General features: G+C 42.0%; 1 protein-coding gene across 1 annotated transcript in view; it reads right to left on the minus strand.

The window, feature by feature from the left end:
* NIFK (nucleolar protein interacting with the FHA domain of MKI67) overlaps positions 1-12,390 on the minus strand; it is a 390,374-nt gene that overhangs the window by 134,735 nt on the left and 243,249 nt on the right. The window contains exon 6 of the mRNA XM_044073689.1: positions 3,130-3,207. Within this exon, the coding sequence (XP_043929624.1) occupies positions 3,130-3,207 (78 nt within the window). The remainder of the gene's footprint in view (positions 1-3,129; positions 3,208-12,390) is intronic.

The raw sequence follows: 12,390 nt of genomic DNA on the forward strand, positions 1-12,390 counted from the left end.
CAGCCTGCTAAAGTAATATTAAAGGCCTTCTGAATCTCTTCCATGGAGTCTGCTTGACTCAACCATCCAGGTAGGGGTAAAATGTGGATCCTCTTTGTCCTACTAAAAAGTGTTATTGCAGACAGGCAATCTTTAAAAAACATGGGTGCAACAGTCAAGTTTCATCTTGAAAAATTACCCCCCCCCCCAAGTTCTCTACTTCTACTGGTACTTTCTCTGTGGCTCTCTGGTCCAACAAGCCCTTCAACAGAGGTGGACAAAGATAATCTGATGTTCTGGAAATGGATGGACACCCTCAAACTTTGGTATGCTTTGAAATTGTAGTTTGTGTCCCTGTCTAAAAAAATTTAAGATCCATTTGTCCTGACTGGTCTCCTGTTCTCCTATAAACAGTCTTGGATACCTTCCTATCCTTCATACAGGTAGAGGAAGGAGGTGGTCTGGGTTTAGGGAGGGTTGATGTGGTAATTTTGGGAGAGGGGATGGAGAAGACTGGCTGAGCCATGGCTGTTCCCTCCAGGGGACAAGGCTCTAACAGCCCCATGCTTCTCCTTCGGTACTGCTTGCCAATTTTTTTTTTTTTGTAACCAGACATCTTTCCCTTACTGGATTTGTCTGTCTTGCTTGGGGTAGATGGGCTAAGAAGTTGGAGGGTTAATTCATGCTGAACTCAGGTGACTGTGAATGAAAAAGTACTTGACTGATTGATACATTTTTTCTTCCTGTCTTTTGAAGTAGGTATTTCCTTAATACAAGGGTGCCTTTAGGAGCTCCATCTTCACATGACCTAGCAAGGGCTGTGTCCTTAGCCAAGCATATCTCCAGAAAATTGACTCTCTGGCTGCTGCCCTGCATGACACTTCAACTGCATCATATCCACACTTTCTGGAGTGCATTACAACCTATGGTACATAATAATCTGTAACAGAGGATGCGGGAATTATCTGTAAGCTCCTCTGCCTTAGACCTAATTTTCCCCAGCAGGGATTGTTGACATAAGCATATGGGTCTGACAGTTTAAGGATCTGAAAGCAAGATTTGCAGTGGTACAAGGCTTACCCCCCCCCAAAAAAGGCAGCACAGTATCCTACTCCATCTTACAATGGGAAGAGGGTTCCTGAACAGAAATTAAGACGATCCCTGCTAGACTCCGGAGGCACCACAGCTGGATCAGCCAGTGGATTCTTGTTAAGGAAAATGGGGGAAATACCACAGCTGGAGAAAACCTCCTTGCAGTAGGGGGGGGGTGGGGAATGTGGCTCCAGAGATGCAACAGTCACCCTCCAAGATATCTGGAGGAACAGATAAAAATCTTGGCTCTTCGGGCCAGGAATGTAATGCTCTTTAACTTACATGAGCCTAACATCACCTTTTGACTTCTTTATCTTATGAAAGCTGGCTCCAGTGAGAAGATCCTATGTTGGCAAGACAGAGGATAAGGTGTCTTCAATATCAGACACACACACATTGGGGAGGGGGAAGAGATCTGGCTCACAAACTAACTCATCCAGCTATGAATATGGAGTAACGGACTCCTTTGTAACAGGACTTTTGCCCTCTCAGAAGGGACATCGGACACTGACACTTTAGGGAATGTCAAAGCAGGTTCATTAGACTTATGGAAACAAAGTCCTTAGCCAGTTGGAACAACTCCTTTGAAGAAGCCTAGGAAATGGAATGAGCTATGCATCTGTTTAGTCTTGGCTGAGGCAAGCTAGTGGGTGCCAGTTTTGGTCTCTGGCACTTTAGGTCTCAGTTTCTTTGGGTGAACTGCCTCGGGGTCTTGGTTTGTGGGTGGGTGACAGACTGTCTTTGGTCCCTGGAGACCTCCTTATAAACTAGGATAAAGAGGATACTGCCCTCCCCCTCACTAATTAAAGATGAGACGTCGGCAGCAAGATCCCTTAGAGGCCTAACAGCAGTCTGACTTTTCAGTGGGTTTAGTCTGGAAGGACATGACCTGGCAAGGGCTGTGTCCTTAGCCAGGCATATCTCCAGGAAAATTGACCCTGTGTGGCTGCTGCCCTGCATAATGCATCAACTGCGTCATATCCACAAAAGGTGAACCAGTGGTGGCCTGCAGATCTTTCATTTCAGAAGCCTTGGATGGCTCTGACTCTGAAGGCAGAGACTGTATAGGTGCCTTTGCAGGTTCAGTGTTGCTGGACCTAGGAAAGCCACAGGGAGCTTTTTGGGTGATCTCAAATTTTCTATCACTTCAACTCATGACAGTTTTGTAATTGCTAATCCCACTGTGGTATGGTACCATGCGAGTGCCCCCTTAAGAATCTGTATTCCTGGACAGATTTGGCTCTCTTCCCCGATTGTCCTTAGGGAGGGCATACCACAATCCTAACAACTGTGTATGTTGTGTTCTAGCTAGAACAAAGCAAAAAGGGCATAAGGCAAGGAAATCTTTATACAGGACCAGTTTATCACAACTGACACAGACGTTCTTTTTTTTTTTTTTTACAAAAATTTCAGTATCAGACAGACATTAACATTTCTACTAATACAATACAACTATAACTTAAAATATCATTGTTGGGTACTTATTCACTGCAAGGAGACCAAACAACAGGCCTACCAATGCTACATGACTGTAAATGGACACTACACCTAAAAGGCATTAGTCAATTCTGCAGTTCTACCGTTGATGTCTGAGTGTGAAGAAGTTGGCCGAGACATATTGTGGAGTGGTAAAATTCAGGAAGTCAGAACAGCTGTCAGGCTACCTGCAGGATGGCTATCACACTGATTTGGACAGTAGCAGTGATTTAACAGTGATTACAATGATGGATATCTATAAAATACACAAAGTAAACACTGACAATGGATGACTGCTTCCACTCTCCTTTTACTTACACATACTAACTGCACGAATACACAATTATCTTCTGTAAAAGACACCATGTCAGTCCTATAGCCAACAGCAGCACACTTTCATGAATTTACAAATCAAGCATGCCACACATTGTGCTGACAAGGTGAGTCACTGACATACTACAATGGCAACTACACAGACACCCATCTACCCACTCTCCCTTAAAAAACTGCGCTATCAGCTCTGAAAACAAGTTACATTAATATTTTGGGCTGGGAGAAAATATTTAATTGATTTAATTGTACCTGGCTGTTTACAGATATATCCAGGTGAGATTCTGGCTCTGTACTTTGTTTCTTTGTCTTCTCAAGTCTATCTGCAGCCTGAAGAAATAAAGAAAATTAATTTAGCATGGGCTATTCTGACATGCCTTAATCAACTAGCTTCATTTTTAATTTTAAGGAAATGCTATGAAAATATCCTCATCATTATGGTGGTAAGGGATCTCCAGAACCACCCTGCACTTTCTTCTGAGCCATCTGCCTACACATTTTCTTTACTCATTAAGCACTTACATCAACTGGATAGGACCCATTTTAATGATGATCCATCAAGAAAAGTTCCAACAATAAATTATACATCTGGTTTACTAAGCATAGTTGGCAAGATATTGAGGTAAGCCCAATTGTTTTTTTTTTTGCAGAATGGCATTGGCACCTGTAATCTCTGCACCCCCTCAAATAACTTGAATTTAAAATAGTACCAGCTTGGTACGTTAGCTGCTTAATTTGTGGTTTTCTGCACTGTGACATGCAGATAATGGAGGATTTCTTTACTACTATATTGATGGAAATTATCTAAAAAACAAACATCACACTATAAGTAGGTAAGTTAGAAAGAAGCTACATACATCTATATATTTTTCAAGGCAGAAAAGGAAAATGTACTTAAAAAAAAAAAGGTGAGGGAGGGGTTTGAAGAGCTAGAGAGACAGTTAATCATATTACAAAAAATCTAGACAAGTGCTGTAATAATGGTGGAGGATAGAGAGGCTTTGATCTGGTTAACTATGCTACAGAAAAGTCAAGATCCAAAAAAAAAAAAAAAAAACAGCCAGCACTCCAATAGTGAAGTCAAAAAATGTATAAACATTTAAAAAAACTGGGATGGCTAGAACTGCAAAATCTCATCTTAAAATCCTCTACAAACCTACCAGCACCCCTATACTCACGACTCTCATCAGCCCTTAATGTAATCTCAAAAGTCTGCATTCCTCTAACAAATATCTACCTGTAAATCCAACAACTTAGCAGGCGAGTCCTTGTTCTCCAACACAATTGGAAAAGCCTGGAACTCCCTTCCTTCCAACCTCACTGCTCTCTCCACTCTTCCCAGCTTCAAATCCCAACTCAAAACACCTCCTACCACACTGGTTCTGCCCCTGCTTTAACCCTGACTAGATACCATTCTGCTCCTAGAACTCTCACTTATCTTGCTTCTAATCTCACTTATCTTGCTTCTAATCTTATCAAAACTTACTACTAAATTCAAATTTGCTTTTTTCCCTTTGATGTTCTTATTTTGCTTATTGCAGACACTGTTTCTCTGAACTATACGTGTAACTTTTTTTTTTACTGTGAATTGCTTTTAATGAATAATGCTCAATGTTTACTGTACCTCACTTGGAGCTTATCTCCCCAGGGCTCTGCTAAAAATGGGACATGAATCCACTTGGACCAGCCCGGTCAACAAATGTAAAATAAAATAAAATAAAATAATAAAATAAAATAAAGACAGCCCAAATAATTCACTGCATAAAAATGCAGCTTAAACAGTAGTAAACAATCAGATCAGTTTCGACATTAACACCTTCATCAGTGAGTACTATAAAATAAACTGCAACCATTATATAGTCAACTCTCTCTCCCATTCCCATTGGGATTGGATAATTACAAATGTTCATTAATACCTGGTGGGAATAAACCTCCCAGTCTAATAATCCAATTGTTTTCCTTTTTGTTTAATATACTATGTTATCCAGCTTTATTTCTCCTGTCCCCCTTAATTTTGTCAATAATGACAAACATAAATTGTGCAGTAGGATGTTTAAAGGAATATTTATAAAGTGCATTAGACATTCGTTTAATTCTAATGTCACTTAGATGTTCTGAAATTTGCATTCTAAGGGGACGAGAAGTTTGTCTCATGTAGAAAGCAGAACAGGTACATGTGGCTAAATAAACCAATCAGTACTGCAGTTGCCCAATATGTGAATATCATAAACTTTTGGTGTATTCTTACTAGTAAACTGTTTAGATTTCAGTACATATTTACAAAAAGTACAATGACCACAAGGAGGACAGCCCACCAGTATCCCTCATCAATCATAGTCTGATGTAAATGCCTGCCATAAGTTTTATTTTTATTATGATTGAAAAAATGCCCAATGTTGGGAAGGAAGAGAGGAAGGAAGGAAAAGGAAGAGAGGCATCTGGGCATCAAAATATCACATACCCTATCATCTGAAAGCAAAATGTTCCAATATTTCTGTATTAGATCTGTAAAATTGGATGTATTGCGACTAACTAGTAGTGAGCCTAATGGCAGTATTTGTCCTTTGATCTCTTTCTTGATATTTTAGCCATGAGGATCTATCATAATTAAGAAATCCAAGGACTACTTTTAATAATATGGTCCTTGTTATACTCATGATCACAAAACCTATTGATTTGGTCCTTTTGCTGAAAATTAAATGTTTCATCAGAAGTACAAATTCTACAAATTTGTAAAAATTGGGATTTGGGAATGTTATAGATAAATGTCTGGATGGTGGCTGGAAGCATGCAATAAAGTATTAAACTGTGCATATGTTTACAACATTGCTGTCCAAAGTACCATTATTATTACGAGGGATCTGAACATCCAAAAGAGAGATCCTATCAGCATCATAATGTACTGTGAAATGAATGACACACATCATTCAAATATTGAACAAATATCAATATCAATGAAGGGAACAGCAATGGGTGCTTCCTTTGTACCCATTTATATTGATAATTTTATGGGTTACCTGGATGAACAAATAACATACGATGTAAATCAATTTATTTCTGGATGAGATTGATATCTGGAGTAGGTACTTGGATGACTGCTGGATGGTTTTGAGATCAGACATAAATCTAACGGAATTTGTTCAATATTTGAAAATCTCAATTTTTAAATGCATCCAGTTTTATAGATCTAATACAGAAACATTGGAACATTTTACTTTCAGATGATAGGTTATGTGATATTTTGACTCCTAGATGCCTCTCTTCATTTCACAGTGGCAAAGCACTGAGCAGTTTTTTCAATCATTATAAAAATAAAAATAAAACTTATAGCAGGCATCAACATCAAACTATGATTGATGCGGGGGATATTGGCGGGCTGTGTTCCTTGCAGTCACTGTACTTTTTGAAATATGTACCGAAATCTAAACAATTTACTAGCAAGAATCCACCTAAAGTTCATAATATTCACATATTGGGCAACTGCAGCACCAATTGGATTATTTATTTAGTCACATGTACCTGTTCTGCTTTCTATGTAGGGCAAACTTCTCGTTTCCTTAGAATGTGAATTTCAGAACATCTAAGTGACATTATAAATAAACTAATGTCTAATGCACTTTATAAACATTCCATTAAAAATCCTACTATACAACTTCTGTTTGTCATTATTGACAAAATTATGAGGGGAGGGGGCAGGAGAAATAAAGATGGATAGCACAGAATACTAAACAAAAAGGAAAATAATTGAATTATTAGACTGGGAGGTTTATACCCACCAGGTCTTACTGAACCTTTGTAATTATCCAATCCCAACTGGAAAGGGAGAGACAGGTGACTATATAATGGTTGTAGTTTATTTTTTTAGTACTCACTGATGAAGGCTTTAATGCCGAACAGTACAGTTGTGTACCTACCATAAATGTAGATGGAGTATATTCACTGTTGCAGTCATTACAATTGGGTTATCCTGCTGGCAGGCTACCCACAGTCTGCCTGAATTCCAAAGTCTAGGTCCGGCATCGGTTGCTGTCGTCGCCTCCTCCCTGACGTCAGTGCTCCAGGGGTATAAGATGCAGCCGGTGCCATTTTCTTCAGTTTTTCTTGCCCCAGATGTCAGGTGCCCCCAAAAGGGTAGGTTAAAAATATGTCAATAAAGCATACATGCACCAAAGTAAATTATACTTTCCTCTCCCAGCAAGTACACCACATAGGTTGTATGGAATAGAGAAGTACAGATAAGTTCCAGCAAAGATAAAGGGGATAGTGGGTGGGTAACCTGGACTGCAACAGTGAATACACTCTAACATCTACATTTATGGTAGGTACACAACTGTACTATATTCATAGTGTTTCACTGTTGCAGTCATTACAATTGGGTTGAATCCCAAAGCTGAGGTTGGAAGGCTGGATATAAATAGGATTAGGAGCGCGTATGAGGCACTGTGGAACTGCAGTGGCAAAGCCTGCCCTGGATTTAGAGTAGAGTGGTAAGTGATAGTGCTTTGAAAAAGTGTGCACTGAGCTCCAGGTTGCAGCCTCTAAATTGTCTTTGGTTGGTACTCCTCTGAGGAAGGCTGCTTGAAGTAGCTGCTGATCTGGTTGAATGTGGCCTAATGGCCCTTAGGCACTGGTTTGCCATGTTGTGAATAGCAGAAACGAATGTAGTGGGCTATCCACTTTGAAATGGTCTGCTTTGAGATGGCCTTTCCTTGTGATCCTGCAGCATATGCCACTAGTAACTGCTCAGTCTTTCTGAAAGCTTTGGTTCTGTCCAAGTAGAAAAGCAGCTGTGTATGTCCAAAGAATGCAGAAGTCCCTCACCCTTATATTCTGTGGGTTAGGATAAAAGGTAGGCAAGTGAATAGTTTGGTTAAGGACCACACTGGACACTACACCTTAGGCATAAATGTCGGGTTTGTCCTCAGAGAAACCCTATCTGGGTGGAAAATGATAAAAGGTTCCACACAGCCATGACTGCCTGCAGCTCTGAGACTAGTCTTGCAGAGGTTATTGCTAGGAGCAGAGCTGTTTTCCAAGATAAGAATTTTATATCAGGTGTATTTGGCTGGCTCAAAAGGAGGCAGGGTGAGTTTTTCCAAGACATAATTGAGGTCCCATGCAGGTATTGGTGATCTCCTTGGAGGCCTTAAGTTTTTGGCTCCTCTCAGGTACTGCCTTAGTAAAGGATAAGAAAAAAATAGGTGGCTCTGTATTGTAATGAGCTGAAATGGCAGAGGCATGAATCTTAATTGATGAAAAGGATAGGCCTTTGTTCAGCATCTCAGTTAAGTACTGCAAAATCTGAGGAATATTTGGTACAATCATGTCAATCCCTTGTGCCTGGTTCCAAGCACATAATCTCTTCCATTTTTCAGCATAAAATTTTCTGGTACTAGGCCTCCTAGCTTCCAAAACAGCATCCATCACTGCGTTAGAAAGAGGGGTGTTTTGAATGACTACATTATCCGCCATGCTGCCAGATTTAAGGTCTCGAGTTGGCTGTGCAGGATCTGATTGTTTTGTTGGGACAGTAAGTCAGGAATTTGAGGTAATGTCCAGGCTGGGTATTGAGACAGGTTCCTTAGGATTGGGTACCAGTGCTGGTGGGCCAGTCTGGGGCAATCAGTATCATGTTTGGCTTCTCTTGTCTGACCTTCAGGAGTACCTTGGGGAGGAGGAGCAGTGGAGGAAAGGCATATACTGTTAAGTTTTTCCAGCTGAAAGATACAGCATTCACTTTCCATGCTTGCTTGTGATAAGTCCTTGTGCAGAATCTCTGTAGTTGGCAGTTGTGAGGGGAGGCAAATTGATCTATGTCCGGGCATCCTCATTTCCTTATTATCATGCTGAAGACTTGCAGATCCAATTTCCACTTGTGGGGATCAAAGAGGTTTCTGCTTAGTTCGTCTGCCAGAGTATTTCTCTTTCCTGGCAGGAATTGTGCCTGCAGATGTACTTGGTAAGTCAATGCTGTGTCCCACAAAGTCATGGCCAGTTTGCAAAGGGGGTAGGAATGAGTGCCTCCCTGCTTGTTTATATACCACATGACTGTGGTATTGTCCGTCTTTATCAGTAGTTGCCCCGGATGAAGTAGATCCTTGAAGGCTGTCAGGGCATTCTGAACAGCTAGCATCTCTTTTTGATTGATATGTAGATGCATTTGGCTTGTGGACCATGTGCCCTGAATACATCTTCCTGCCATGTGGGCCCCCCAGGCATAATCTGATGCATCTGTTGTTAATGTCTGCCTGGGTGGGGGGTAAAGTGAATGGCTGTCCCTTGTTGTGGTGACGGGCCTTTTCTCACCATCGAAACTCCTGTTGCAGGCAAGGAATGAGGGTAATTATTGTTTCCAGGCTGTGGCAATGTTGAGTCCAAACACTTTTTAGATACCATTGAAGTTTCCTCATATGCAGTCTTGCATATGGAAATAGCAGAATGCAGGATGCCATGAAGCCCAAAGCTTGCAGAATTTTTCTTGCAGATAACTGGGCCTTTGTTGCCAACAGTTTGAAATTAGTAGTTCATAGGTTCATACTAGGCTATCTGCCCTAGGGCATTTATAAGCCTAGCCAGAGTGTGTGTGGCTTTCACCACACCTTAGGATGAGAATACTATACCCATTAGTTTGCTGTGCCTCTGTCCAGCAGTGATACAGAGATGATTCCCGTGGTAAACCTACGATCTCCCATCCACTCGTCAAGATTTCTCTTGAACAGAGTCAGTGAGGGGCTCTGCCTCACATGGACTGGGATTCTGTTCCATAGTGTAGGGAGTCTCTGGGTGATGAATCTGCCCCTCCAGCACGTCCTATTTATATCCGTGTTGAGGTTTAAGTCTCTTGCTCTCGTGGCTCTGGTGGATTTGGATTTTTGAGGTGGAGCATGTCCATTAATTCCGGGTTGGACATGGCCTTGTATGTCAGGCACAGATCACCTCTGAGCAGACGGTATGCGACTGAATAGAGCTGGAGTTTCTTCAGTCGGGCATCGTATGACATATGTTTGAGCCCCTTTATCCTTTTGGTGGGGAACTTTTGGGGTCTTTCCAACTGCTGCAGGTGTCGGGTAAGGTACACTCAATGGGGCGTTGTACTCAATCATTGGTCTGATAAGTGAAGAGTACAGGGTACAATGACCTCTCCTGATCTGGATGTGAATCCTTCATGATCAGGTGGGCAATGTAGAAGGTCTTCCTAACCACTTTGGCAATGTGAGTGTCAAAAGAGAGGTTACTGTCAACTTGGGTCCCCAGGTCCCTGATAACTTCTTCCGTGTTTAATGGATTACCACCTATGTGGTAATTAGGGGTTACCTTGTTTTTCCCAAAGGGTATGACTATACATTTTTCGGCATTTAGCTTAAGGCCATGGCTCTGGCACCAGTTATCCATTTCTATGAGACGTTTCTGGAGGATGTCTGTGTCTGATGGAGTGTGAATTATGGTGCCCAGTTTGCAGTCATCTGCAAATTTTGTCAGCCACAATCCCCCTATGTTTGCCTGCACTTCAGAAAAATAAATGCTGAACAAGAGGGGGCCCAGGACTGAGCCCTGTGGGACACCGCTCGTGACCGGCTTAGAGTCTGACATGGCACCAGCAACTCTAACCCTGTGTGTTCTGTCCTTGAGCCAGTTTGCAACCTATCTTGTGACATATGGGTTTACATCTAAGCTGGTGAGCTTTTCTATGATGCCCGAGTGGGGTATTGTGTCGAACGCTTTTGCTAGGTCAAGGTAGGCTGTGTGAACTGCCTTACCCTCATCAATGGCCTTAGTGACCGCTTGAAAAAGTCGACCAAGTTCAAGAGGCAGGATCTGCCCTTGACAAAGCCAAATTGGGTAGGATCCAGTGTCTGTAGGTCCCCAATGTCTTTATTTATGAGTTCCATTATGATCCTCTCCATAGCTTTGCAGACAAGGCTCGTCAAGCTTATGGGGCGGTAATTTCCAGGGTCCGTAGAAGCACCGCCTTTGTGGAGTGGGACCACCGTTGCCGTACGCCATTCTTTGGGTACATATCCTGTAGTAAGGCTAAGATTAAACAGCAGCCTTATGTGTGGGTTTAGTTCCTCATTGAGTTCGTGTAGCACACAGCCGGGGACACCGTCCGGTCCCATTGATGCTGTGTTTTTTGCTTTAGAGAGAGCGGCTCTCACCTGGGCATCTGAGAAGTTTGGGAGGCTAGACTCTGGTGGGATAGATATTTCTCCTTTTGGGGGGGAGGGAGGGGAGAAATTTGCACTGATCCTGTCTGCCAGTATGTTGGCAATGTCTGTGGGTTCAGTGATTTTATCATCATTTTGGACTAATTCTGAGCATATCTGGGAGTTTCCACCCAGGTTTCTAACATAGCTAAAGAAGGCTTTATGATTGTCTTTTGTGTCATTAGCGATTTTTCTCTCAAAGTTGGCCTTGGATGTTTTTATGAGTGATCGTAGTTTCTTGCTAGTATTGATCAGAGATGCCTTCCCATTTAGGGATTTTGCTCTGTCATGTAGTAGCTTTCTCCTCTTGTTGTAGAGTTTGTTTATGGCTGGAGTCCACCAGACCGGGCGCCTGCCTTTGGTGGAAAGGGTCTTGATTTTATTAGGGATTGCCTGATCCATACATTCCTGGAGGTGCTCGTAGAAGGCATTTGTAAGGGTTTCAGCAGCGTGGGTTGTGGTTTCCACTGGCTCGGGGGCCTTGAAGGATACCACTCCAGTCGTAAGAAGTGTGAAGTTTGCTTTTGAGAAGTTCTTCACTGTGGTCTTTTTTGCTGGGGGTGCCTTTGTTTGTCTGGCGTGAGATAAGCCATCTGGGCAGTTGTATTTAAGCTTGCACCCAGGAATATTATCTCTTGAGAAGGTACAAGTTTTTGATTTCTTTTCATTTACCGTGTACCCTAGGCATGCTAGTAATCTTTTTACAAATGCCAGATGCTGTAGTAGAATGTCCTTGTTCTCTGCTTGAATGAGGCAGTCATCCAACTAAGGATATATTTGTATTCCTCTTTGTCTGCAAAATGCAATTACTGGAGCCAGGCATTTTGTGAAGACCCTGGGCACAGTAGATAAGCCAAAGGGCAGTTCAGAGAATTGGTATTGCATTGAGCCAGCTATGAATCTGAGTTATCTTCTGCATGATTGTCTGATTGGAACATGCAGGTATGCCTCTTTTAGGTCTAAAGTCACAAGCAGGTATTCTTGCCCAGCATGGGCAGAAGCTGCTGCAGAGTCAACATTTTGAATTTTGGAATATCCAGATATGTGTTTAGAATAGATAGGTCCAGTATTGGTCTCCAGGCTTTGTCCTTTCTGGGCACCAAGAACAGTCTTGAGTAAAATCCTTCTCCCTGCTCTTGCTCTGGTACTTGCTGAATGACCCTCATATCCATGAGGGATGAAATTTGCTTTTGTGCCTCTGCCCACTGATTTTTTGGCAGGTCTGGCAAACCATGAGCCCTTGGCAGGGTATGAAAGCGAAACTTGTAACCTTGTGACACTATGTTCAAGACCCATTTGTCCTGGGTTA

This window comes from Protopterus annectens, chromosome 6.part0 (assembly GCF_019279795.1).
Source record: "Protopterus annectens isolate FY-2018-M chromosome 6.part0, PAN1.0, whole genome shotgun sequence".
In the NCBI taxonomy this organism is placed as follows: domain Eukaryota; kingdom Metazoa; phylum Chordata; order Ceratodontiformes; family Protopteridae; genus Protopterus; species Protopterus annectens.